Source organism: Cynoglossus semilaevis, chromosome 9 (genome assembly GCF_000523025.1).
Source record: "Cynoglossus semilaevis isolate Cse_v1.0 chromosome 9, Cse_v1.0, whole genome shotgun sequence".
Classification (NCBI taxonomy): Eukaryota; Metazoa; Chordata; class Actinopteri; order Pleuronectiformes; family Cynoglossidae; genus Cynoglossus; species Cynoglossus semilaevis.
Window position 1 is genome coordinate 16,270,494 of NC_024315.1, and position 27,107 is coordinate 16,297,600.

General features: G+C 40.9%; 2 protein-coding genes across 5 annotated transcripts in view; both read left to right on the plus strand.

Moving 5' to 3' along the window:
- s1pr5b (sphingosine-1-phosphate receptor 5b) overlaps positions 1–16,715 on the plus strand; it is a 38,356-nt gene extending 21,641 nt beyond the window's left edge. For 3 of the 4 annotated variants that reach the window (XM_025058620.1, XM_025058622.1, XM_025058621.1), the window contains one exon: positions 13,818–16,715. In XM_025058620.1, the coding sequence (XP_024914388.1) occupies positions 14,033–15,280 (1,248 nt within the window). In that variant the 5' untranslated portion in view covers positions 13,818–14,032 and the 3' untranslated portion in view covers positions 15,281–16,715. Of the gene's footprint in view, positions 1–12,931; positions 13,063–13,817 lie in introns of those variants that run through there. The other variant, XM_008317595.3, reaches the window with a different exon arrangement.
- A 1,478-nt stretch (positions 16,716–18,193) lies between these two features.
- On the plus strand, positions 18,194–27,104 carry keap1b (kelch-like ECH-associated protein 1b; the record flags this gene model as incomplete). The annotated part of the gene is made up of 7 exons (XM_025058494.1): positions 18,194–18,391; positions 21,749–22,672; positions 23,215–23,460; positions 23,703–24,379; positions 24,891–25,096; positions 26,250–26,426; positions 26,941–27,104. Coding segments are annotated over exons 2-7 (1,776 nt in total), but the record flags the coding sequence as incomplete, so codon positions are not given.
- Positions 27,105–27,107: the final 3 nt, after the last annotated feature.

Here is a 27,107-nt window from a genome sequence, read left to right on the forward strand (position 1 = left end):
AAATGTGATGTGATGTATACATACTTTGCACGCACGCTTTGTGGCGTATGATTCACCGACTTCGTTAAATAAGAGTACTACGAGGGAAGTACGCTGTACTCAGACATTACCTTCATGCTGTTTTGGTAACTTGTAAAACCTGAGCCAGACATTTGAAGAAGTGACGTATGAACAGGTGTATCAAACTCATGTCTGTCTCCTACCGCAGCATCGTGAGCCGCGGTGATGTGCTGTGCTGTGCTCATCAAACACATTCCAAGATGTACAGATCCAGACACAGCAGTGAGTGTAGAAAGCCCTGAGGCGGACATAATCCTACACCTACTCACACACACACACACACACACATACGCAGACACGCAGTAGGACCTTTAATTATCCTGATACTCTGACCTCATGCTGTCTTTAAAATCCAATCAGAGTCGTCTGGATAGATTACTTCATGAAATTAGAATAAATAACAATATAACACATTATCTTATTCCAAGATCTTAATGAATTACATTTACACCATAGACACAAAGTAAAAGTTACACGCTCAAATGGAAAATGTTGTTGCTGTTTTTTTCATATTTTTATTCATTTGACAAAATTCCATCTGTTTTTAAACTGAATCCTTAGATGTGGGTTTCTGTCCTGACTGTAGGGTCTGTGGTGGTTGAGGTGAGGGAACATTAGGAAAGATAACTAACTCACAGTGTCGGCATGTTGAAAATTCCATATGTGGAAATAAACGTTTCAGATTGTTTTCTTTCTTTAACTTTAAGGCATTTTTTCTCATCCTATACCAGGAAGCCACTCCTAGAAATGATTTGAATATAATCTGATCAAAAATATTATTTTAACGTTCTCATATTTTATATTATTTAGTGCAGTATCTGGATCCTGGATTCCTGTCAATCACCATCTTTGTACTGAGACCAAAGGTCCCCTCCCTCCAGGCTCTGATGGATTTGTTACAGGGCCACAAGGAAAGAATAACATTAAACTACATATTGTTTTCATTTTATTAATATCTAAGATTAAATGTTTCAGTGTTAGAAGAGACCAATATCTAACTGCATCTGTCTGTTGTCAGTGACGTGACATGTCTCCAAAAATACTTTAAAAATGATATCATAGAAACTTTGCTGGTCATATAGAAGAAAGTCAACATGAAGCTTCATTTTCTCCAGAGCTTAAAACCAAAAAACAAATTACTGAGTAGAAAAAAGACAAGACACACTTCAGATGTCAAAATCCTTATTAACCACAAATGACTTGTTTTTCTTAATGTTAATTTGTGTCATGTTTCCATAGAGTTCAGAGACATGTTTGCTGAAATGCTACAACAAAATATTCTCTGAGTTTTCACCACTAAAATCTACTTAAGATTCTTCTTAAAGACTCATATAAAACCACAGAATGGAAAGATGTGTCAGTTCTACAGACTCTGTGTGTGATTTTCAAACCCCCAGCTCTGGCTTCTTTTACCACTGTGTGTTTGATGTTGCCATGCTGAGAGGAGGACGGAGCCGCACTCACTGTAAACACTGCAGCTCGATTTTTCATGATGAATTGAGCGTGACACTTTGCCGATCTGCCGCTGACCTGCCTTTGCATCTGTATAAAACAGATGTTATCTTCAACTGCATTAGCTTGAGAACATCATCCATCACTGTGAAGAGCAAAGGCTTCTTCAACCTGACATCCTTCCTCCTCCGCTGCCACACTGCTCATAAAATTGCGTGTGTGTCCACTCTATCATCAGCTGCATATTTTATCCTTATCGGTCAATGGCCGTTTCTGTCGACTTTCTGCTGATCTACATGTTCCATGATCGGTTTAAGCAGCAGCAGACTTTGTGGAAAAAACAACATTTTTTGGAGCATCTGTTCTCGTGGAACTGTAGAATTCTGAATGTCACTCCTCCTCATTGTTGGCCTGGCATTTTGCACGATGAATTTTCTTTCTCTTTGAGTGAAGTTCAGAGGGTTCTCTCTGTGTGAGCAAAATCATCCCATTCGCTGAGAGAAAGCCTGGTGGGCCGCACCTAAAACCACACTCTCGTCCCACGGGTTGTCATTCTTACCTGGAGAACAGTCTGTTAGAGTCTTTACATCTTGGCTTCCTGTGTTTTCCCTCAAAACTCATTGTTTTTATCTGACATGGCTTTGGCAAAGAGCCCCTGAAAAAACTGAAAACGCCCTGGCCTGAGAGGGAACACAGAAAGAAAGAAAGAATAGTGGAAGGAAAGGGCTGCAGTAAAGGAGACATTGAAAGAGAGAATGACATAACAGGCCTGAATTTTTGTTATGCCTAACGCTGGCCAACCAAAAAACCCACAAGGAATGGAATAACAGGCAAATGGGAGGGTGAAAAAGAAACAGGAGTAGGGGGGCTTATGGAAGTGACTGTGAATGGAGTCCAATCTTTAGTGTGGAGGACGCCTTGGGTTTCTGTGGTGGCTGATCATGGCTCCAGTTGTCTAGAGGCAGGACTGAATAACACAGTTTGTTTACACACATTGGGAGTGGGATTCAGACTGGATCTACACCAAGTCAGTTCTGACCACATTTGTGGCAAAGTCAATAATCCAAGAGTCCGTTCTGTGTGTGAGAGAATGTAAAGTAAACCTTCTGACTCTGATTGATCACATTAACTAAAAACAAATGCTGTTGTCAACTCACATATACTGTATATACATATATATTTTTATATATGTATATATATATATATGTATATAAATGACCCTCTCTCGCTCTCTCTACTGTACATACAGGGCGTCCTTGGTCCTCGACTGCCGGCATTTTGCAGTTACGTCACCATCTCCCATAATTGTATTAAGAAAGTCTTGTTTCATCATTCCTACGAACACGGTTAAAACTCAACAACTAGTTTTCACAGGAACTAGTTTGTGAGCAGACTACACAGGGAAGACGGCGTTGTTTACATTTGCCAGTTGTACTGCATTCACTTTCTTTTGTTTGTGTTGGGTTTTTTTGGGATTTTTTTCTCCTTCATTGTGGCTCCCAGGTGTCAGTCAGACTCTTCTGATGTTTTTATGTCCTAGATTATGATGTCACCACTGTGTTAGTGTAGGAGAGTGACAGGTACTGACGTACAGTATGTGAGTTCTGACTTCAGTCCAGTTACGTCACACCGTAGGTCGGGGATCCCCTGTGTGTGTGTGTCTGTCTGTGTGTGTGTGTGTGTGTGTGTATTTTGTTTTGCTTCACTTGCTTCTATCTGTTGTCTGTTCTTCTGACAGTACAGTGAAGTCTGCAGTGGCCTGACTCTCTGAACCACAGCCTGATGGTCAAGAGTGGCTCATTCTGTGTAATAGGTAAATACACGGGCTTCAGAACGGAGGTTTTAAGCAGATCAAGTCTGTTGTTTGGCTGCTAACAGGACTCAGTGGTGACAGACTTAGCCTCAACTTGACCATGGCCACATGAGCAGTAACAGAGTTTGGAGCAAGAATGCAAGGAATGTAGTCGACACTCACTCCTTCACTCTGTGTTGACACTTAGTGTGAGACGTGACATCCCTGCAGTCACCCGTCTGTCAACTACTGTATTACAGCCTTTGTCATCAAAGCACTAACCGAACATGTCAAACAAGGATCTTATGTCACCATTACTGCCTTTTTCCTTTGTGTATTATTTAAACAAGTCTTTTATTTTCACCCACCCCCCAACACTATTTATTACCCTTTAGAACGTGCTTTTAATGCTGGAGTATAGCAGCCTGGTGTTACAGCAGTCGTCGAGGAATCTCTGAGCCCAAGACTACACTAACTTTAATAAACAGAATATTTTTGGGAACAAATAATTGACTGGAAATTCACCAAATAAAACGAATGCATACTGAAAGTAAGACGTTCAAAACAATGGAATAGTGACAGATTCATGGGGGGGTTGGAGAGGACTTTAAAGAGCAGACGAGCATGGCAGCTATTAAAGGAGCAGGTCATAATTACCATTAAAAACTGCCCTCATGGGTCGTTAGCAGTAAGACTCTTATTAACATGGTTTATTTGTAATTAACAACCAGCCGTCACACTTTAATCATTGCTCCTTTCTTGTGTTTTCCACTTACTCTACAATGTGCGGCATGCTCTCTGCTGACAAACATGATGTTCCGATATCATTTGAATCATAATGCAACTATTCCTGTTAGCAGAAAGCAGATGTGCAGTGGTGTACGTGAAGAGAGCCTGAAAAACAAAGACACATGTCATCAAAGCTGTTTCCTGTACGTACGCAGATGTTAGCCATATTAGCATCAATGACTGTGTCATTAAGAGGCTCCACAAACACCATTTATTCTAATTGCCTTCTGTATGAGCTCTCATGTGGCGACTGTCCTCTACCGACTTGCCGTACTAAAAGGTTTAAGAGGAGTTCACTGCCAGGATAACGGTTAGCGCCGCAGATCAGAGCAACATGAAAACACAACAAAGAACCAGCGGTGTTCATTGAGCACACGAGGGCGACCCTTCCAGTAGTGTTATGCAGAAAAGTTGTTGTTTCTCTGCCAGAGCATGCCAGCAACTCAGAATGAAATAATTCCCAGTTGGAGCATGTGAATGAGGCATTGTAAATTTGACACACTACAATCCTGGCCTAGGTCATAGGCAGATGTTCCCTCGTCCTGAAATTCATAATTCATGCAGCAGACCAACAGTATCTACAGAATAACAGAGAGGACACGGGGGGAAGTGTTTTTGTTTTTTCATCAAAAGCGTTCATCATCTGGCCCAAGCTCTTTGCATACGAACTGATCCCATCTTCTTCTTCTTCTAATGGGCTAACAAGGTACATACTTGTTACCCCATTCTACCCCTTACCCTGACTTAGCCCTTTAGCCCGTTTCTCGCTCTCTAGTGCGTAGGAGTTAGAATAGGCAGATTTAAACTCTTATATAATCCAAATTTAATGGGATAACTTTTTCTTGATGTCCTGCGGGGATGAGGTTTTCTGTGGAAACTCTCCAAAGTCAGGGCTCTGTGATATTTTATAAATAAAAGAATCTAACGGAGCAACCTTAGTACTTCAAGAGTAATGTTAGTTACCGTACGTAGACCGTATGTCTGACCAGCAGTCGAACATTTGTTACAATTCACTGCAACCACCAGTTTGAAAAGAAAGTGTGCAGCAGAGTTGAGTCACAGACTTGAAGTTTTGAACCTAATTTACCTTTTGTCCAATTCACAGTAAGAGGTCAAATCAGAGTTCAAGTTGAGGGTCAGTGACCCTTTATGGAGAGAGTCCTGGGTTTGATTCTCAGAAGACCCACATATCCCTAATGGACTTCAAGAATGGAAATTTGATTATTACTAATTATAGAAACCATAATGTGAAAAGAAAACAAACATATTCTGGCTCGCTGGTAGTGATGTTTTCCTCACTGCAGTACTTTAAACCTGAAAAACAAAAACACTCTGCTGCAAAGAACAGAGGGAACTGAGGACTAAGAAGTTTGCCATCCCTCCACCACAGACCTAATGATGCTAGTCAGAAAGAAATTAAAACTTTTGAGTTTCAAGTTAAAATTCAGATGTTATTGCAGTTTGAGTTGCACTAATCCATTTTCTAACCTACAGTTTATTGACGATAATACCTTACTTGGTTACATTTCCATCCATCATGGGTGTGAATGTGTCCCACCACTAATTAGAACTTTTATAGAATTACATTTAAATTGCGTAGTCATCATTATTCTGGCACTTGTTTTTCCTTCTGGAAGAGAAAAAATTCCCAGTTCTGCAATGGTTGTTTTAAGAGAAAAAAACCCAGTGAGGGAGCTTCATTCACTTTCTCCAGAGGAAGTGATGAAGAGCGGAAGGATTGTTGAACTTTCCCCTGAGAACACAGCTGTCCACTTTCGACAAAGTTTAGCCCACAACAGTGGAATACTTGCTGCTAAATCAGAGGCCGAATTTTATTTTCTAGGTTTGTCCCTGACAAACATTTCAACCCGCAGACAGACCTGTGGAAGCAGAGCGATGACAGAGGCGTCGACTACCTTCACGTCACAGACGTGTCTCAGCTCCAGACTGATAACTAGAAACTAAAAACTCATTTATCCTGAACCTTTTCAGTCCCTTTTTATCCTCATCAGAAGGTCATTTCTCACCGCAGTAACGTGCACATGGCCAATTATGCAAACTGTGATTACGTCACTTAGCAACCTCTGACACAGACCTTCTAGTTGGCAGCAGAGATGAAGATCCAGTGGTGTTTAGCAATCACGCACCAACACCAACAGCTTGAATGTATTCACACTGGGCAGCTGAAGTCGAACCATGACAACTGAAGTATATAACAACAGCTGAGCCACGCACTTACTCCATATTTTCATCTTCCCTACTAGGAGATTTTTTTTTGTCATCTCTTGTGACAGAAAACACATCTCCTCATCCTCTCCGCTGTATCCTGTGAGGCCTGTTCCACTGCCCAGAAAACATCTGGAGCCAGTCACTCCACCACTGGCTCGCAACCGCAGCTCCTAATGGAACATGTGAATGTGTTAAAAGATCCGGCTCAAATAGCTGCTATTAACTGGATTACATATTTGGCGTGAGAGCAGCAATGTGCTCACTCTTCATCCTGGTTCAGTTGTTTAGGTTAATGCCCGTGTAGCTGGTGGTGGCCATGTAAGGGCGTCTTTGATGATTCCTGAGGGGATTTTCTGTATAAGACATGGTCCTAGAGTGGGAATGAGGTAAAAGTGAGGAATGGAAACAGACTCTCAGGAATCACGCTTCAGAACCAAAGGTCAAAGTTTACAGATATTGTTTCTTTGAGATCCTTTTTTTAAGCCACAAAACCTACCTGGGTGTGTGTCCTGAGGCAAACTTTGAGGCCATGCAAACACACACACACACATGCACACATACATTACAAAAACATATGTTAAATACCATGTGCTTCAGATTAGTCAGAGAAGGTCAAAGAAAAACGTCTCCGTCTCCTGTTGTAACTTGTAAGGTCAACAAAAGAAAATAATGTTTATTTATGGATCACTTAAAAACCATTAAAAAAAACACATTCCAACGAGGAGAGTGCTCGACTTAACTATGAAAACAACTCTCTCATGGAGATTTATTTTTTATTATTTGTTACAAAAGTTGCCTCCTTTTTGTTCCATTTTCTGATGGACTCATGCAGAGCAAACTGAAGCTTTTATTTCAATTTAACTTTTGTTTTCAGAACCAAGGAGACAAACGTGATAATATATCGGGCTGCTCTCCGTTTGCTCGGTCTGTTTCACGGCAGCGTGTTGTCCTCCATCTACAAATAGGCATTAAATCCTCAGCTGTTGGGGAGAAATGGACTTTGGCTCTGGCACAGCGTTAAGGCTTCGTCTGCTCAAGATCTTATTATTTCTTCAAAATGCATTTGAAAGCACGGCTGGTTTTGAAGGAGAAGGAAGAAGGAGTGATGTTTGAGTTAGAACAGCAGCGCACGTCAGAGATGACAAAACAAATAAACCCATGTGAGGATGACAGAGCTCTGCTAAAATATTTCTTGGTGATGAATTTCTTCTGCTCCACTCTCTCCTCTCTGCCCTTCTACCCTTCTGAATTGCTCCTGGCATTATATCTTTGAGAGGGACAGAAAGGGGAAAGGTGCAGGAGAACAAGTCCCCGTGGGAATGTCAGAGAAACATCAGGAAGCTGGTGAATTCCATCGCCACAGGCTATTTTTTTTTTCGTTGCTCCACCACATGTTTAAAAACACAATTGGAAACTCTCCGTGTACTCATATAAAATGGAGGTGAAGCACAGTATCTGCAGTTAAACCCTAAAATAAAAGGCAGTTTTTTACTACCTGTTCATTCTCCAAGTTTGAACTTTTACTGCGAGGCCCCATGGACTTATTCGTGGCCAATCGTCTGGCCAGTCGCTCGTATATTTTTGCTTCCGTAAACAAACAGGCCTATCCGTCACTGAGACCCTCCCTCCTGAAAAGCACCCAAACAAAAACAACTAGAATTAGACATGGAGCTGGAGCTCAGCCTGACCTGCTGATCTTTCCATCCATTTGCGTCTATTCCCACAGACCTAAACTGACACCAGGGCTAAATATGTACTAAACACCTTGTTGTTAACTTTATTATCCCCAATATATGTCCTGCCATTTCACTACAGCAAGGGTGACCAACCAGTCAGAGAGTAAGAGCCACAATCTTTACTGTGTTACTGCAAAGAGCCACATGATATACATGGGCACATGTGAACTTCCCCATTCCTTTAAATAGAAATAAAATAAAACCCTGCACCGTGTTATAACTTCCTGTATATCTTTTCATCTGTGTGAGTCATTTGCATCAATGCCCATTAGCATGACATTCACATAGCGTTAAGAAATACAAACCTAAAATTCAACATGAACAAAGAGCCACATGTGGCTCCCGAGCCACGGGTTGGCCATGCCTGTGCTGCAGCAACACTTGACTGGTACAAAGCTGGGCCGAGACACAAACCAATCATATTGTGTACTTCTCTGCATGTTCCATCACATTAAAAACATCATAGTCCTCTGTGTAATTTTATACACATTCCTCTATAATTCATTCAGGCATATTTGATATTTTGAACGCCTTGGCAAGTTCATCACAATTTAAAACTTGTGTGGGTTTGAGAAAAACTACAAAAAAAAAAAGTCCTGCCAAAAACGTTGTGGGGGCAACGACAGAATTCCCCTACGTTTGAATTCAGGCAAGTGAGAACCAGAAGTAGACATGAAACCCCCACTACTGTGATGCCTCAACTTTGATTGCAAAGTCAAATCAGGAGTTGTCTGGACAGAAATGTCTTAATCATCTGATACCGTTGGTAATAGGAAAGTGTAACGAAAAGCAAAAGCTTTTTGGGAAACAATTCAAAAACATGCACAGGTGAGTGCAAAAGAAAGTATGGAGTCGTGGGTGTCCAGCTTCATACCTGGTGGACTGGAGGTAGAGTTTATATTTAAACTGTCTGCGGTTTTCATTAAGAGCACATCTAAAGTGAGAACCTTTTTCTTTTCTTTATCTTTCACATCAGCAGAGCAGCTGGTTCACATCTCTGTACAGTCTGCTAATGCACTCCATTTAGGAGAACGTGAACTAAATGTGCACTGCAGCACCATGAAACAGGACACCGCTGCCTGTACGCTTGTGACTAAACTGGAACGAGAAGTTGACTGGCAGATTGTTGCGAAAGCGTGAAAACCAAATAAACGTGACGTTTTAAACAAACATTTTCCAAACCGTCGTGTGATTAATATAGAATATAAACACAGTCCTCTATAATTTGACGTGATAAAATATAGTGTAAATTAAACTTGTTTTTTTCCCACCCTGTTATGTTTGACAGCTCACTGTCAGTGGAGACACATCATGTTAGCATGTGATGATTGATTGTCGTCAAACCTGTCACTAATGAAATATTGTTTTAAATCTATGAATCAGTGCTGAGCCCTGATACATTTACAGTCCACTGTTAGGGTCATGTTAAACTGGCTCTGGTCAGAGAGCTGCCGAGGGGCAGGAGGGCTGTTGCAGTGGGCTGCAGTGGGGCAAATGCATTTTCACTTCAAAATGTTATCTGTACCTGCAATAGTCCTTGCTCCACTTCTTCATACACCAGCGCGTTTCCTTGTCGTCTCTTCACTGACGTCACACCTGACAAGTTTCCTCTCTCCTCTCTGAGGACACCTGATACTTCATTCAGCCTGCTCCAGAATTCCTCTTTCTCTAAACTGACATCCAACTTGTTGGAAGAAGAGAATGACCAAAACCTCACTATTCTTTTTATCTACAGAACACCATGGTAAAAAAACAACCTTGAAACTCCTGGTCGTTCTTCCCTTCCGTTGTGTCTCCTCAGTCCTCTATCCCTCTTTTCACATTTCTAAACCTTCCCTTGTGTTTTTGTATAAAAAGAAAAAGGAATAGTTTCGTAGAAGCTGTCCAAACCTCTGTGGCTTCACCGACTCAGTTTGACTGAATACTTTAATTATGGGCATTAATGTGTGTGCTACTAAATGTATAAATCCAAAAAACATATAATAAAAAATAATCTGATTACAATACTTTATTAGAATTAGCAGTAAAAATGGCTGAAGAATGATCTATTTTTATTTTTTCCCATCATAACTATGATCTCAGCACTCCTGTCATTACCAAGAACCTTTGACACGCTTTCCAGCAGAGAAAGATCCGAACGTCAACTCGTAGGTGCACGCCGCAGTGCCCTCGAGGACAGAGCTAGGAATGAGTTGTGCTGTGTTCGTACTAGCGTCACAAACACTGAATATGCCGGATTAAATGTTTGGTTTGGGGGGTTGCAGCTCTCTGTCTCAGTCAGGAGGGGTGTCGGTTCCACATACTACATCCAGAAAGTTCTCAATCTGGTTCTCATTAGCCCAGTGTTCTGCCACTGCTGGAGTGTACACATTTACACTGCAGCCAACCTCCACCCCCCCACTCCCAAACCTGCAGACCTGCAGACAGCAGAGGCAGAAGTATCACAGTAACTTTTACAAGAAAACTTCTAGTCTACTTATATACAACAACTACTGCAGTTCCTTTTACTGCTTTTGTGACTTATTTCCTCAGAGATAGCTGACAGGGTTTAGTCCACCTCCTGATAACTGTTGTCTGGGCTTTATCTCCTGCATGTATTTCCCACAACCCCCTACCCTCTCCTCTTTAACTCATCTTGCCTTTAAGTTCAAAAGACCCTCATAAACCCCTGAAAGGACCCGTGACCACTGCAAGTACACTGGAAATCCCAAACAGACAGCGTTCTGATGAGTGGGCAGCACTGTCTGAGATCAGCTGATTGGACAGTGGAACGTAAACACCACACTTCAGTAGGATGTTCGTGACTGTGGAGAGAGAGGGAGTGTGGGAGCCAGGAATGTGATTTTCTTTTGGTTAAGAGTTGTTTTGTTGTTTGGTTGCTGGTGGCCGGTCACATGACTACAGGTGTGATCCAGCACCTGTGTTCACCTGCTGCTCTCTTTTGTTTGAGAGAGAGGAAGAGAGGGGGTGAGAGTGGGTTGCCGTATTTTTTGTTGACCTCTACATTCAGATTATTTTTGATTTAGTAGTGAACTGTACAGGGTAACCTTTTTTGATCATCCAGGCCCATTCTCAGCCTCTCAGCTCTTAAACTTTGCAGTTTGGTGTGTGTTTGAGGTCCAGAGGACAGAGGGGGCAGCAGTGAGCAGTGGGTTCTTATGAGTAGTAATGAAGGAGCTATGGAGTTCAGGAAGGGCAGCAGAAAGACAATCCAGGAAAAGCCCCGTTATTACTACTGTTAGTCCAGTGTCCGCGCTCGCTGCTGTTTTGCATTGAGGTTGTAGTGGAGATTTGAATTGATTTGAATTATCTATGTTTCCTTCTGATGGGGTTTTGGAACTGAAACTTACTGTCTACCAGGCCACGTTTCACCATCTCACTGTCTGTTGCTGCTGCTGCTGCTGCTGCTGCTGCTGTTGTTGTTGTTTTGGCTCGACACACCTGCTGCAGCGCTGCGATCAGTACGACGGGAACATTTCCATCATTTCTTTTACGTCCCACCCTGTATTTTCACACTCCACAGTATGGGATCAAAATGGGTTCATTTTTAAACTCTTATTTCTTTCTGTATTTGATTACAAAATGAACATAGCTTTGTGCAGGTAGGCTTTTACATTGTGACAGTTAGGTCTGTTGATCCAGCGTGTGCCAGAACTCAACAGTCATGTTGACATGATCGGGACCTTAGAACCGCAGGCTCTGGACCTGTAGAGGGAGTTTTGGAAGGTTTTAGAAAACAAACAGAAGAAAAAAGAGAGTTTGACTGAAACAAAAGGAGAGAACACAGAGATATCAACAATGGAACCACAGTTTATTTGCTGAAAGAACAGGTGTGGCTTTGTTTGATTATCAAACAGTCAAAAAGAGTGGGGTATACAACTGTCACAAAAATGTGGGTAAAATCACCATATTAAAAGTGATTAAAAACATACTGGGAAAAAGTTGAACCATTTATAATGTTATGTTTAAAATTCTACAAAATGTTAAAAAGCACATCTTTGAAAAGTGAGGGTGTGGGTTAGGGTCATAATGAAATCATAAAGGAAACAACTGAACGTCAACAACTCCATCCTGATGTTTGTCTTCTCTAAAAAACTGGAAAAGTGAGGAAACTGTATTTTAGTAGTTTGACCAGGCAAAGAAGCAGGTTATGACTTCGTGTGAGAGATGTTCCACTGAAGGAAGGGTATTTCTGTTGGATACAGAAATATTTTCCATTTTGAATATTCAAGGTCTTCAATGTTAGTCTGATATTTTTCTTTTACATTCCAAGGAAACATTTTTCATTTATCTCTTTTCTGCAAGATTTTGTCTGTGTTACGGTTTTGCAGGCCCTGCAGGTGAGCTCTTCCAGCATGTCACAGCATGCTGCGATCATCCTGATAGACTCTGAGGTTTGGGATCCTGACATGACTACCTAAACTATGGAGATGACATACACTCTTTTACTGGTTGAGACAAATCAGGGAATCCAAAATCACAGCTCCTGTACATTTCATATATCAGGGGGTGAAGCTTGGGCTGTACTGTAGCTGTACTGTTCTTCCAGCAAAATATTTTATCAATGTTTTTATGTCTAATTTAGTACACAGGACGTAAACAGACCTGCAGTCGTTAGTAGTATTAACTTAGTAACTCAGTTCAGACAAAATGTTCCTTACTGTTTAATTTATCACATTAACAAAATGTGGCTTTTTTCACTAAAAGTAAAGCTAATAGAAAGATAGAAATTTGACTATTTACTTTTAAAGTTTTAGAGAGAGAGAGAGAGAGAGAGAGAGAGATGAATGAGACAGAGAGCCGTGGGTTGGGACCCACCTCCTTCACCCCCTTCAGCCGTTGCATGTTTCCAAGTTGGGACCCACCCCCTTCAGCCGTTGCATGTTTCCACAAAGTTCTAACTTCACTCTAAAGTTGACTCTGAGCTGCTTGGTGCTTGCGTTTGGATACTTTTCACTTAAAGACAAAAGTGTGGGATCAAGTCAATGCTACGATAACTTGAAGGTAACTTGATAACCTATCACATCACTAGCTGATAATGCATGCTCTTTTAGGTGTTATGAGATTAGGGTATGTATTCAGTCACTTCAATATTTGACTTTTTTGATACTGAAAGTAACTTCCTTGATCCATGTGTGACATCTGTACGTGGTTTTCTTAGAAAAGTAATCATTTTACACCACTGTAATGTACTTTTTTTTCTATAACTCTCATCCTCCCTGTTCCTCCCAGCTTTTACAAGGAACATTTTTTTCCTGTTGAAAAGGTGATAACATTTTTTGTTAAATTTTACTCATCATCAACCACAATGATCTGTTGGAATGCAGTAATGATTTGTTTGTTCTCCACAAAGCCACAATCATTGAACCGCAGTGTTTCAAGGTTTTGTCCTAAAAACCTCCTGGTGTATTTGCAAGTGTGCAGTACAGAAAGTACTTTGTTGATACTGCAGAGGAACGCAGCTTTGTGTTAGCTGTGACTCAAGGGTCATTTCAATGCAACGCTCTGCTGCAGATTAACCTTGGTTTTCTAGACCTCATGGATCAGGACCATATTATTATTTTCATTTGATTATTTTGATGTCTCACACTGAGCAGCAGCATTTGTCCACAATAAAATAATTACAACTTAGATGAAACAGCTGACACTTTTCTGAGTAAATTGTTGTCATTAAATCTTCCCAGTGCAACATGTGTCATTAGTAACGTTTTATGTCTGAATTACTCTTTGAGGCACATGATTTCTGTGTTTTTCTGCAGGGTCTTGAACCTCCAACCAAAGAAGGGAAGAGCGCAAGAGCACCATCTTTTGGCCAGAAAAAAACATTAAGGAGTTTTCTGTGGATTACACTCCGAGCATCCTCTGTTTCTGGATCATTCCAGTCACTGCCGCCCATTTTGGTAAAAGCATGATGTTGAAAATGACTTTGTACTGACAACTGAGAGGCTCAGTAGGAAAAAAAAAGAACAGAATTATGGAGTTGCTGATGTCTGCTTCTGGAGAGACATTCCCGTCCACATCCATTTGTCCTACTTCTCCCAGTCCTTCGTCTCCTGGCAGCTGGCAGTTCTTCTGGCACTATCAGGACAATTCTGTCATTGTGGAACATTACAACTACACTGGCAAGTTGCAGAGAGACCGCTACCGTGAGGGACTCAAACCAGAAGGTATTGCCTTCCTGGTAGTGTGCCTCCTCATTGTTCTGGAGAATGCTGTGGTTCTCGTTGCCATATGGAGGAATAAGAAATTCCACATTCCCATGTATTACCTGCTAGGAAATCTTACTCTGTCCGACCTGCTGGCTGGGATTACCTACATGGCCAACATAGTCATGTCTGGACCTAATACTTTGAAACTGACGCCGCTGCTGTGGTTCCTCAGGGAGGGCGGGGTTTTCATTACTCTGGCCGCCTCCATCATTAGTCTGCTGGCCATCGCCATTGAACGTCATGTTACGATGGTGACAATGAGGCCATACCATGGGGCGAAGAGAGGACGGATGCTGGCGCTGATTGGTGCAAGCTGGGCATTGTCAGGATTTTTGGGAGTTTTGCCCATTCTTGGATGGAACTGCATCCACAGACTGGACCAGTGTTCAACGGTGCTCCCTCTTTATGCCAGAAGCTACATCCTCTGCTGTGTATCAGTGTTCAGTGCTGTGCTTCTAGCCATTGTGGTGCTTTATGCCCGAGTCTTCCGCATCGTCCGCATCAACACACAACGTCTGCGGCCAGGTCTGTCAGGCAGTGTGCGGAAAGGCTTAGCAAGGAAGTCACAGAAGTACATCGCCCTCCTGAAGACTGTCACCATCGTGCTCGGTGTCTTCATCGCCTGTTGGTTGCCTCTCTTCCTTCTCCTGCTCCTGGACTTTTTCTGCCCAACTCGCAGCTGCAGCTTGCTCTTCAAGGCTGATTACTTCCTGGGTGTAGCCATGGTAAACTCACTGCTCAACCCCATCATCTACACCCTGACCAATAAAGAGATGAGGAGAGCTATTCTAAGGCTCCTCTGTCGCCCATGTCTCATGACCAGAGATGGCCATGTGAAGAAGATTGGGATTCCATTTTTGGAGTGCAGTTTCAGTAAAACGGAGTTGGCCTCTCAGAAGTTGGAGGCCGGCCAGGAGACAACCATTTCCTCTGGGAACATTATAAATGCTGTCAACGCTATCAACACTCCATCTCCAATCAAGTCCCTTTACCCAAAGCTCTTCAAATCCTAGGCACAATGACTGAAGGAAGGGCTAAGATAAAACAAATTAGAAAGGGGATTTCCACTGAACAGAATGTATTCAGCAGTTATTCCATGTTTTACCATGCCCTGGAAAATGTCATACCTAAATAAATAATCGTGGTAAATAATCACAATCACAAACTTAATAAATTATGATGTACTAAAACACACTAATGATGTTTGAATATGAAAAGGCCATATGGATTAAAGAGTGAATCTGAGCTGGCACACCCAGATAAATTTAATAATGTTAAACCTGTAAGGACAGGGATGAATGCAACAACAAACTGTATAACAATACTATCACCAATATACAGGGGCTCCTCGACTTACGACAGAATTGCATTCATACGGCGTGACCTAACACCATCTTTGCCATATATCAGAACTAACATACTGTGCTTAAGCACTTCCGTCGCTCATATACACTAACCCAGTGGTAACTTCAAAATCTAGAACATAAAAACATCACAAAAGTCTGAAAAGAAAGCCAGTGTAGCACAATCCAACACATAAGGCGAATGTAAACAATGATGTTTATATATCCATTCTGCTCACCAACTCGTTCTACCAAAATGTATTTTAACGTCATACATCAGAATGATGGAACATTTATGGGAGATGGCGATGTAACCCTGAAACGCTGTAGGTCGAGGAGTTTGTAACCCGAGGACCTCCTGTATATCTATCAAAATACTTTACACTGTCCAATGCATAGGTTATTGATAATGATGAACTGACTTGAACATGGTGTGGACGACTGGGGAAAAAAAAAAACTTTCCTTTGAACGTGTTGGGAAAAAATGTTGTACCTCTGCTGGAGCAGATTGTTTGTTGAAATATATGAGTCTGAGTGTTTCCCCTCTGCAACATAGAGATAGTTAAATCTGTTAAATCAGCTGTACAGTTATCACCTGCTCAATGTTGTGTAACATAGAAGTATCAGAAGGATAAACAGAAATCAACAGGCCATTAGAAACTGTGCAGACTCAGGGCGCTTTTCTTGTTTTCTCGCAGTGTAGTTTGAGTGTCCGTTTTATATTTACTATCCAGTTGGCATCACCTTTTTCTGTACAGGTGTTGTTAGTGTAGTCTTTTTACACCAGAGTGTGCTTTATTGTACTTTAATTCATGTAGCAACATTTTATTGCCTAAATCTTTTTTATGAAATATCTTTTTGTAACAATGAAACATCTGTTAATGTCCTTTTTTTAAATAAATTAATACATTTTTGTAAAAAAAATAATCAAAACAGTTTTTGACTTATTTTAGTGTAATATGATATTCATGAAAGCATATCTTAGGAGACTCTGTGTTCATGTACGCTTAATATACAGTATCTGTGGACTAGCAGTCCTGTTTAAAGAACAGGAAGTCAGCCTCCGTCTCCCACATCTGGTAAGGACATTGGCCTACATGCAGTTCAGCTTTTTTTTCTACAAACTCTGCATGACTGAAGATGACAGACGCAGAACACAAGGCAGCCTTTATTCAGACAGACAGTGCGACGTTACTCCACATGTTTGGCTGGCCAACCCGCCCCTGTCTTTTGTTTGTCCAAACTAAGAAATCACTTGGACAAATACCTAACAGTAAGTATGTTGCTGTGCAGGATAAAGACAAGTTCTACTAAGTGAACTGAAAGTGTTTTTCTCGCTATCATTGCCCACGTTCACTGACCACATCTATCTATCTGTCTGTCGTTCTGTCTGACTGTTGGCCTGTCAGTCGGTCAGTCTGTCTGTCTGTCTCATATTTATTGTAGTTGTTTTTGTAGGAGTTTTAATTTAAATGTATTACATATTGATTATAGCTTGTGATACAGTTGGTTTTTCATTACTGACACTAAAACTCTGTTTACTATTTAATTTGAAACAGATTTCAGTGCAGTAAAGTTAGTCACTAATGTTTTAGTGTTATTATGAGTTAGTTAGGATACAATGCCACTGAAGGTCTACAGTAGGTATTACGGTATGCCACTGAGAATTACAAGGCTGTACCTGGAGATTGAACTGCTACAGTTGGCCTATAGTGCCACCCTTTGGTGACAATCCAGGATGCAGGTATAATTATTCCGTTTTGCAAAATTACTGATTACTTCCTTTTTTTTCATTGAAGCTTCGATCTAAATGGATTGGTTATAAGTTTAGTTGGAAAACTACATGAACTACAGTAATTGTACATGTATAAGAAAAATCTAGATGTGGCAGTTTTTCACTGTAATTAGAATATGTGAACATATGAGAATTTATTTGCAGCAAATGTTTACAAAAACAACAACAATGTCAATCAGGAACACAGTGGGGGGGGGTGAAGTTCATATTAAAGTAGATTAATAAATATATAAATAAATGTAACTATAGTATAGTAAATATAATCATAATAATACTATATATATAATAATGATCTGTATATGACATAAATCAAACCAGTGGTTTAGATTGACAAAAAGACAAGACAGAAATGGGGTTCTGTGTGAGCTCACCTTTTAGCAATGGTACACAGGTGTTGTGTAACTGTAAGTGCACCACTGATTGTGTTGCATGAATCTAAATTTAAAAGCCACATATGCATCTGTGATGAGAGCAAACATTCCCCTGGACCTCGTTAATTTCCCTCCAGAACAATGCCGTACCTTATTCTTCACAAATAACAAAAGAAGAGAATGAAAATGGACTGTGAGACAGATACATTTTTGTTTTTATTGTAGTTTTTAAACAGTGCACCAACTTATATCTTGACCCAACTGGAGTCACATATTTCATACGTTTTTAACTGTATATAAGAGGTATGCATTTACTTGTGATTCAGATTAAAAAATCCTATATATCCAATATTCGCCTTGGGACATTTTACCAACAGCTCCCCGGCCTTGTTTTTACTTCACTGTGAGAGGACTTCCGCAATAAAAGTCCCTCTGATGGTAATGTACATGGCCACCATTTCTTTCGAACGAAGTCAAGCCCGTACAGAGCTCTTATTTTGAAAGCAAAGAGGCCGGCACAATGCTTAGTCATGGTGAGTTACAGCTTCGCACCCCTCCTCCCTCTGTGTCGCACAGCTCGGTAATCAGCGATGGAGCAATAGACGGCCAGCCCACGTAAGTTTGTTTTATTTCAGCTATTAGCAGCACAATAGCGAATGTTAAGAACCGTGTAGATGCTAGTGTACACGGTAGTAGGTCGAGGGGTAGCCCACAAGCGTTTGCAAAGCGTTTCTTAGCATTATTTAGCTCGGGTAGCCCACAGTCGTTACGCTGATGTATATATTTGGAGCCCATTGCGCTACCAGCTCTATTTCCGTAACGTTTAGCTTTTGATTTGTACGATTATAGCGTTTTGAAGAGAAAATGTAGAACTTATCATTAGTTTTATTTTGGTAAATCCCGTTCTACCTGTATGGTTCTGGGTGAGTGCCAACGCTCTGGAGTGATCAAAACAAGCGCAGAAATGACTCGCGTATAACTAATGTGTGGAGTAGAAATTGTGCTTTTAATGTGACGGCGGGGAAATCAAGTTCCGAGTGGACTTGTCTAAGAGCTAGCCTCTCTTCTGGGTCATGTTTTAGTACGTTCAGTTCCACCGTTTGCTCGGTCTAATACTGTAGTTTAGGATGAGTCACCGAGTAAAGGTCTCTGTCATGATGCTCATCAAATGCTCCAGAATTCCTGACTACTGTAACCCAGAGCTACAACACCGACTGCACGGACGAGCTTTTAAAATTGATTCACTCTCATTGTGCAATCAGTGTTGAATGACATCCATAGCTGTTTATCGTTTCCACATCGAGTTGCTGGGTCTGGATGTAGCTGTTGATGTTGTTTATGTGCTAAGCCAGAAGAACATGGTGAAAGCATGACTATTAAATTAGAATTAACAGCAATTCCATTTTCAATACATTACTATTAATTTGATATGCTCTCCATATATCGCTAGATTCTTCACAGCAAACTGAAACAGGGTTTCACCAAACTTTCAGTTTGTCCATTTTGAAGGCATTTGAATGCCATTCAGCCCAGATGCCAATTGTTCCATCGTGATATGTTTAGTAAAAGTAGACAGTCAGAGAATACAATTCTGTTATTTTTATCAAAAAAAATGTATGTCTGAAAATGTACCTGTTTATTTTTCTATCAGATAGAATAGAGGAAATGCCCACTGGATTTATAACCTCTTTCAACATGCAGTGAACACCTGAATGTGTCAGTCTTTGTTTAAGGAGCACCAGGAAATGTGCTGCCGGCCTTTCAATAAAAGATTATCACTTCATTTATTCTTTTCTTCCTGCAACGAGGACACTTGTGATATGATCTTTTAGAAAATGAGAATGAGAAGAAGAAGAGAATTTTTGACATCAACCAGCCACGTCAGAGTTTTAAAAAATGCTAATGTTATATTTGGAAATAAAGGGAACTTTAACCTTAAAGTTTTAAAACATTTTTACAGTTTGTGATAGAATTAAGTAGGGCAGACTAACTGGAGCACAATGACGGTGAAATTCCGAACGAGCCAGTAAATAATTTTCTCACTTGGTATGCATGTCCTTGGATTTTCTTGATGAGCATGGGTCATCTGGGTTTTCCTTTTGTTATGATTAGATTAGATTGAATTTTATTTTTTCTGAGGAAATTGTTGTTACTATTCATGGCTGACTCACAGGTGGATGCACTCATAGAAAAAGGTATCACTTTCTGTCTTATTCAGATACCAAACTCCACAAGTGGTCATCACCTGCTCTCAGTTTAACTTGCAGCATGGTTTTCAGGGCAAAGCTGTGTGACAGTTGTTAAAGAGTCTCCATGTATTGAATAGAATAGCATGGAATTTCCCTGATGTTATTTTACTCCCAGGCACCTGCGTTTAACCCTAAGTCTTTCTTGTACAGTGACAGTGTGCATTGGAAAACACTAGTTTCTTTGACTACACCTCAAAGCTCAACTAAAAATTAGGGATTTTCAATACTACTTTTTTCCCAACTTAGTGCAAGTACTCACTCTTGAGTTCTTGCTGATATTGAGTACAGATAACAATACCACTAGTGCTTTTGATGTATATATATCTCATTACATAGAAAGTTTCACTGAACACAACACTATACTGTATGAGGTGAAGACAAGCAGCTTGAATTGGAGGGGGCTGTGCACAACAAGCATATTGTAATGCCCCTTCAACAGTAATGAACCAGACGGGAACCTCGGGTCATTGTTTTAGAACTTTTATTACAAACAGTCAATAACTGAGCTGCTGATACAGCCACAACTCAAGTTTCATTAACTTTTCCACAATCTGTCTTTTTGCTCTCTCGCTTCGCTCTCTATCTCTCCGCTCTGCTGCCCTCCCCCTCTCTCCCCTCTCTCGCTCTCAGTTTTGTCCTGTTTTCACATTATTTGATGTCATTCATAGTAAAGTTGTACTATGTTGCTTTTTCATTATGCAGTGTGCTTTAATTAGTGTTGCTAATGTTGGCCTTGTCAAATGATGTTTTGGGAACTCCAAACTATATCAAATACAGAATCCATGACCTGGTCTTAAACAGGTTTGAATTATTTTTGTTTCACTCGTCGTAGATCGACAAAGACACAGTAGATGAGCTATAGCCATTGTTGCTCAGGATATCCTATGGCAGGTTCTTAAATGTCAGGTCAACTGACTTGGTGTCAGTCACAACTTCTGATAAAGAGATCGTTCGTGGAACAGCATGGCCATTCAAAACAAACTTGTAAAGATGAGAATCGCCCTCGTTTCATCCAGTGGGGAAAATGAGTAATTGATCCCCTGCTGAATTTGTAAGCGAATCACGTTTCATGGAAATTTAAGCCACAAAACAATTCTTATTATAAATATTATAATAATTTTAAATTTATATTTTGATTAAGTAGCTGAATATAAGTTTTTTCTATTACATGGGGTCATTGATATTTACTCACTATATTGACATTGGAAAAAGTCAAGGTACTGCTCTGGCACTACTGCAGCCACCGTCGGTGCAGTACAGGCCCCACATTTTGTGATGTTGTAATGACAACCTTTTAATTTTGTCATCTGTTTTTTTTTTATTGATCTTTTCATTACGCAACAGGTGTTTTCAAAGGGCATAGTCTAATTTTCGTTAAAGTCACTGTGTCATTTCTTCTCTTTATTACATTAGTACATGTTCACTCATATGACCCTTATTAAGTAAAATAAAATGGTCTGAAACTAAGCATACTATGGACATTGTGACCTCACTGAACACTGTGACCTCACTGAACACTGTGACCTCACTGAACTTTAACAGGAATTATTCAGTAGAGCAGGGTGAACGGCCTCATGAATCAGGCAAAGGTAATAGGTTAGGTTGACTGAGATAGCAAGTGTTTGGTTGAGTTTGAACAGGTCAGGACACTGTATAGTAAATGTATTATTGTACAGTGTAGTGACAACTTCTTTCTTTGTCTCTGTTCCTGTTTTCCTAACAGATCTCAGCTCAGCCGGTGTCTGTCTCACCAACACAACGGTGTGAATCAACAGCTCGTCAGTCAAACCTCAAAGACCATTCAGAGCTTTAGAAAAGGATCCAACTCATTTTCTATTTAATTCTTTTGCATTTATGATGGCTTTCTAATTTGTGACATTTTTGCAGTTTTAGACACGTATCTTATATATTTTGAAATATACCTGTTAACCCAAATATTTGAAAATGTAAAAAAAAAAACCTCGCACTTAAGAAAGAAATTAATTTCAACATTTAGAGCCTGTTTTTAGACCTCTGCACAACTCTGCTGCAGGGTTAACCCAGAGAAGGTCACATTCTGGTTATGTTGGGCCTACAGCATGTTAGACTGCACCTTGTGGCTGCCACAGGAATATCTAGTAATGCCAGAATAAGCAGAATGGTCTGAATGCACTGCTAACCAGGCAAACCGATTAGTTTAAAAATGAATCTTCTGTAAAGGTTATATCTCTCCCAAAGACTGCAAGACCAAGTAGAGCCTTCATTTTTTTTTTCACCATGCCTGTATGTGGTGCAGGGATGTCCCACAACAGTGTCCGCTGTTCATGAGAACAAGTCCAAGAAGGCGGTGAATTGGTAGGAAATGACAGAGTGCTTAACGGAATGCAAAGCGCTGGTGACTCCATCGACGCACAATGGCCACCGCGTCTTCAGCTACACATTAGAGAGTCACACCGCAGCTGCTTTTGCCATCATGAACGAGCTGCGACTAGAACGTCAGCTGTGTGACGTCACACTGCGTGTGCGCTACAAAGACCTGGAGGCAGTTGACTTTGTGGCTCACAAGGTGGTGCTGGCCTCCTCCTCCCCGGTCTTCAGGGCCATGTTTACCAACGGTCTGAAGGAATGTGGTATGGAGTTGGTGCCCATCGAGGGAATTCACCCCAGGGTAAGTCACAGGTTCTGTTTTGCAACACATCATTTTTTTTGCTTTTTGAATTGGCACTTAATGCCTTGTTTAATTAGGTAATAAGGATAGGTCATTTATTTTGAATTAATAACAACGCTCTTAAAGTAGCAACTTTCACACCAGGAATTCCCCTTTAGAAATAAATACATAATTGATGTTTGTATGCCTGTTATATTAAAGTCAGTCAGTCAGAAGTCTCTGTGGACTGTGATGTTTGCAGAAGACATTGTAATTTGTAGTGAGAGTAGGGAGCAGGTGGAAGAAAACCTGGAGAGGTGGAGCCTTGTTTTGTAGTGAAGGTGAATGATTGGCAGCAGGTGGAAGACAGAAGATGTTTGTTTTTATTAGAGTGAGGTGAGTAGAGTGATAAAGCTGCGAGGAGTAGAAGTAGTAATTGAGTTTAAAATACCCACTGTCTACCATCCAGAGTAATGGATAGAGCACAAAAGAAGAGACGAAAAGGGTGCGTATACTTCAGTTCAGAACATTTCACTGATTTCTTGTTGTCCTCTTCATTTCAGGTTATGGACAGACTGATAGAATTCGCCTACACAGCCAGCATCTCTGTGGGGGAAAAGTGTGTGATCCATGTGATGAATGGTGCCGTCATGTATCAGATTGACAGCGTAGTAAAGGCCTGTTGTGACTTCCTGGTCCAGCAGCTTGACCCAAGCAATGCTATCGGCATTGCCAGCTTCGCTGAGCAGATTGGCTGCACAGAGCTTCACCAGAAGGCCCGAGAGTACATCTACATGAACTTCAGCCAGGTGAGGGGCAGCAGCCCAAAGATATCTCACTGTATTTGACTAACAGTATTTGTAGTGATAAAGTTATGGGAGATGGCTACGTAACCATGAAACACTGTAGGTGGAGGATGTCATAAACTGAGAACCGGCTGTAAAATAGCAGCTTTTTGAAGCACCTTCTTAAATAGGATATTTTCATAAATACACAGCTCTGGATTTGTACTGTTGAATTATCTATTAATCAAGTTTTTTTTTGTCTCCAGGTGTCAACCCAAGAGGAGTTCTTTAATTTATCCCACTGTCAGTTGGTCACCCTAATTAGCCGTGACGAGCTTAATGTGCGCTGTGAGTCCGAAGTCTTCCAGGCATGCGTGGCTTGGGTGCGTTACGACAGAGAGAACCGGCGACCATACGTGCAGGCCTTGCTGAAGGCTGTTCGTTGTCATTCCCTCACCCCCAACTTCCTGCAGACTCAGCTTCAGTCTCTGGACTTGGACCCACAGTGTAAAGACTACCTGGCCCAGATATTCCAGGACCTCACCCTCCACAAGCCAACTAAAGTAATTTCTTGCCGAACGCCCAAGGTGCCACAGCTCATCTACACAGCGGGGGGTTATTTCCGTCAGTCTCTCAGCTACCTGGAGGCCTACAATCCCTGTTCGGGAACCTGGTTGAGACTGGCCGACCTGCAGGTGCCCCGCAGTGGCCTGGCAGCCTGTGTGATTAGTGGGTTATTGTATGCTGTAGGCGGGAGAAACAATGCTCCTGATGGCAACATGGACTCGAATGCACTCGACTGCTACAACCCTATGAACAACTGCTGGTTGCCATGCTCCCCGATGAGCGTGCCCAGGAACCGAATTGGAGTTGCCGTCATTGATGGGATGATTTATGCAGTCGGTGGATCACATGGGTGCATTCATCATGATAGCGTAGAAAGGTGAGTAATTGACAAGGATGGTCAATTGGTGAGACTAATGTGTTTGTTGACCTGTTGCTTTTAAAAAATACCTTAATTAAGGCTACTATTTTTTTTTTCATTCAATATGCAGCAGAATTATCCCCGAATAATTTCTTGATTCATTTAGAATTGTTTAGTTCAGTAAAAAAAATCAGCCTCATACCTCAGCACTTGTCCAGTATATTTTCCCTTATTTAATTGCATAAACAAGACAGTTGTGATCAAATCTCCTACATGTGACTGGTGTAAAAATCTTAAATGATTAATTCCTGGTTGTTTTTTACCTAAACTTTGTCCTAAGTCTTGTTATTGTGCAGAAAGACAACTATCTAAAATGACAAATTTTAGCCAGAGAAATTAATGTGAGACAGAAAGAGAACTTGCTGGATGAGGTATTTCTGAAGGTCAGAGGTCATTAAAGCAGTCCAGACTACAGCAGGTCCTCGACAGGAAAATGAAACCCTAAAACCGTGCTGCCGCTCTTCTGCAGGTACGATCCAGAGAGGGATCAGTGGCAGCTGGTAGCCCCCATGCTGACACAGCGTATAGGTGTTGGTGTGACTGTCATCAACCGGCTGCTGTACGCTGTAGGAGGTTTTGATGGTACCAACCGCCTGAACTCCTGTGAGTGCTACAACCCAGACAGGGACGAGTGGATAACCATGGCCCCCATGAACACCGTGCGCTCCGGAGCAGGTAAATAAGTTCATAGAATTCTGCAGCACTCGTGGTCTTTTCTCTACACACACGCCTGTTTGATCCAGAGCTCAGTGAAGCTTATGTGTGTATTCATGGAACATTTGATTGGGATGTGAATTCAAAATTGAAAATAATTTCAGTATTCGTCCTCAGAGAAAAAGTAAGACAAGTGTACTACTATTGTGATTTTTTTTTTTTTGTCATCTTTATTAACTGCCAGTCCAATGTCTTATACAATAGAACAAATTAGCATTTTGTTTACTGTAATCCCTAACCCTAAAGTTTGGAAGAAAATGTAAAGTAAACTCTCTAAAGGCCAAGATGAGTAGACACTCATTATTTTTTAACAGTAGTGACAGTCAGTTTTATTTTTCTAGCCAAAAGTCACAAAACACATTTGTCTAATATAAGACGAAATAAGAAATAATAATTGGAATTAAATGTAAAATATCCTCCTAGAAACTCACTTTACTGGGGAGAAATTGAAGAATCTATTTACGGTTGATATTTATACTAAGTTTGAATTATTACATAGTAAAACAGGATGTAAGTCACACACAGAGCAGCATTTTGGCGACGGTGGGTAGAAAAAGATTTCCCCTTTAACAGGAAGCAGATCCAGACTCAGTGTTACAACACTATAACACTACACTACACTACACTGTACAACGGCCTGGCTGTAGGCGACCTTTGAACATCTACACTACCATGTAGCTTATGGAAGTCATGCAAATCAAATTTAGGTCAGACTTTGTACTCCAAGCAACATTTTTCCGTTTCCGTTTCTGTGAAATGACACTGTCATCTCACAGTCTGTTATATGACCCCTAATTGAAACCTTGTTGTCCTGTCACTGTAATATTAACAACTGGATGACTTTGAGTCACTCCCTCAGAGAATGGTTTTCTGTTTGTATTAATAGTAAGTATTGCACCCAACAAAAAATAAAGTAAGTAACCACATTGACATTTTCTAACTACACTGATGGCTGCTTAGTTCCGATGTGTCTGTGCAGGTTATTACTAGAACCACTTTGTTACAGAGTGTTCATCATGTGTTTATATTTATAATATTTCTGCAAATATTGCTGTGTTCTTTAGGATGTACAGTTGCTTCCTGTATTAACAGACAAATCAACACGTATTTGTAGGGGTGTGTTCTTTGGGCAATCACATCTACGTAGTGGGAGGCTACGATGGCACCAACCAGCTGAACACAGTGGAGTGTTACGATGTGGAAACTGATACCTGGAGATTCGCCGCCTCCATGAGGCATCGACGCAGCGCCCTAGGAGTCACCGCTTTACACGGGCGCATCTATGTTTTGGGTGAGTAACAGCCTTTGAAGGTGAAGGCATTTGCTTCTATTTTTCCTGCCAAAAGTAGGTGATAATCAGCATAGAAGAAGAATAATACCAGTTTGGATGAAGCAGGGCAGCAACAGTTGTTTATCAGAAAACAAAGAAGAAGAAAAGGGTTTCAGTAAATGTTAGTGTGTGTCAGTCTTTGGATTGTTTATTTTTGTTTGTTATATTCACTCAGTAGTTTTTAAAGATTTAAAGATGGAAATCTGTTGTCTGTTAGTCCAAAAATATTTCAGTTTCAGTTACATATTAGTGTAGGAGTCCTATATATATATATATATATATATATATAGCTATATATAGCTATATATAGTTTGTGTCTGAATTTTCCTTGAGAATGTCAGAAACCCCTCCCAGTGGTTCTGTTTAGATCTGACCATGTCCTAGTCTTTCCTCTGACAGATGTCTGACAGGTCGTAGGGTCGAGGTCAGGGTCTGCTACCTTTATGCTCAGTTAAAGTGAGTGTTACATTCACAGGTGGGTATGATGGCAACACGTTCCTGGACAGTGTGGAGTGCTACGACCCAGAAAGTGACGTGTGGTCAGAAGTGACACGCATGACCTCAGGGCGGAGTGGGGTGGGCGTGGCCATCACCATGGAGCCATGCCAGAGAGATCAACCACAGTGTCAAATGTCTGAGAAA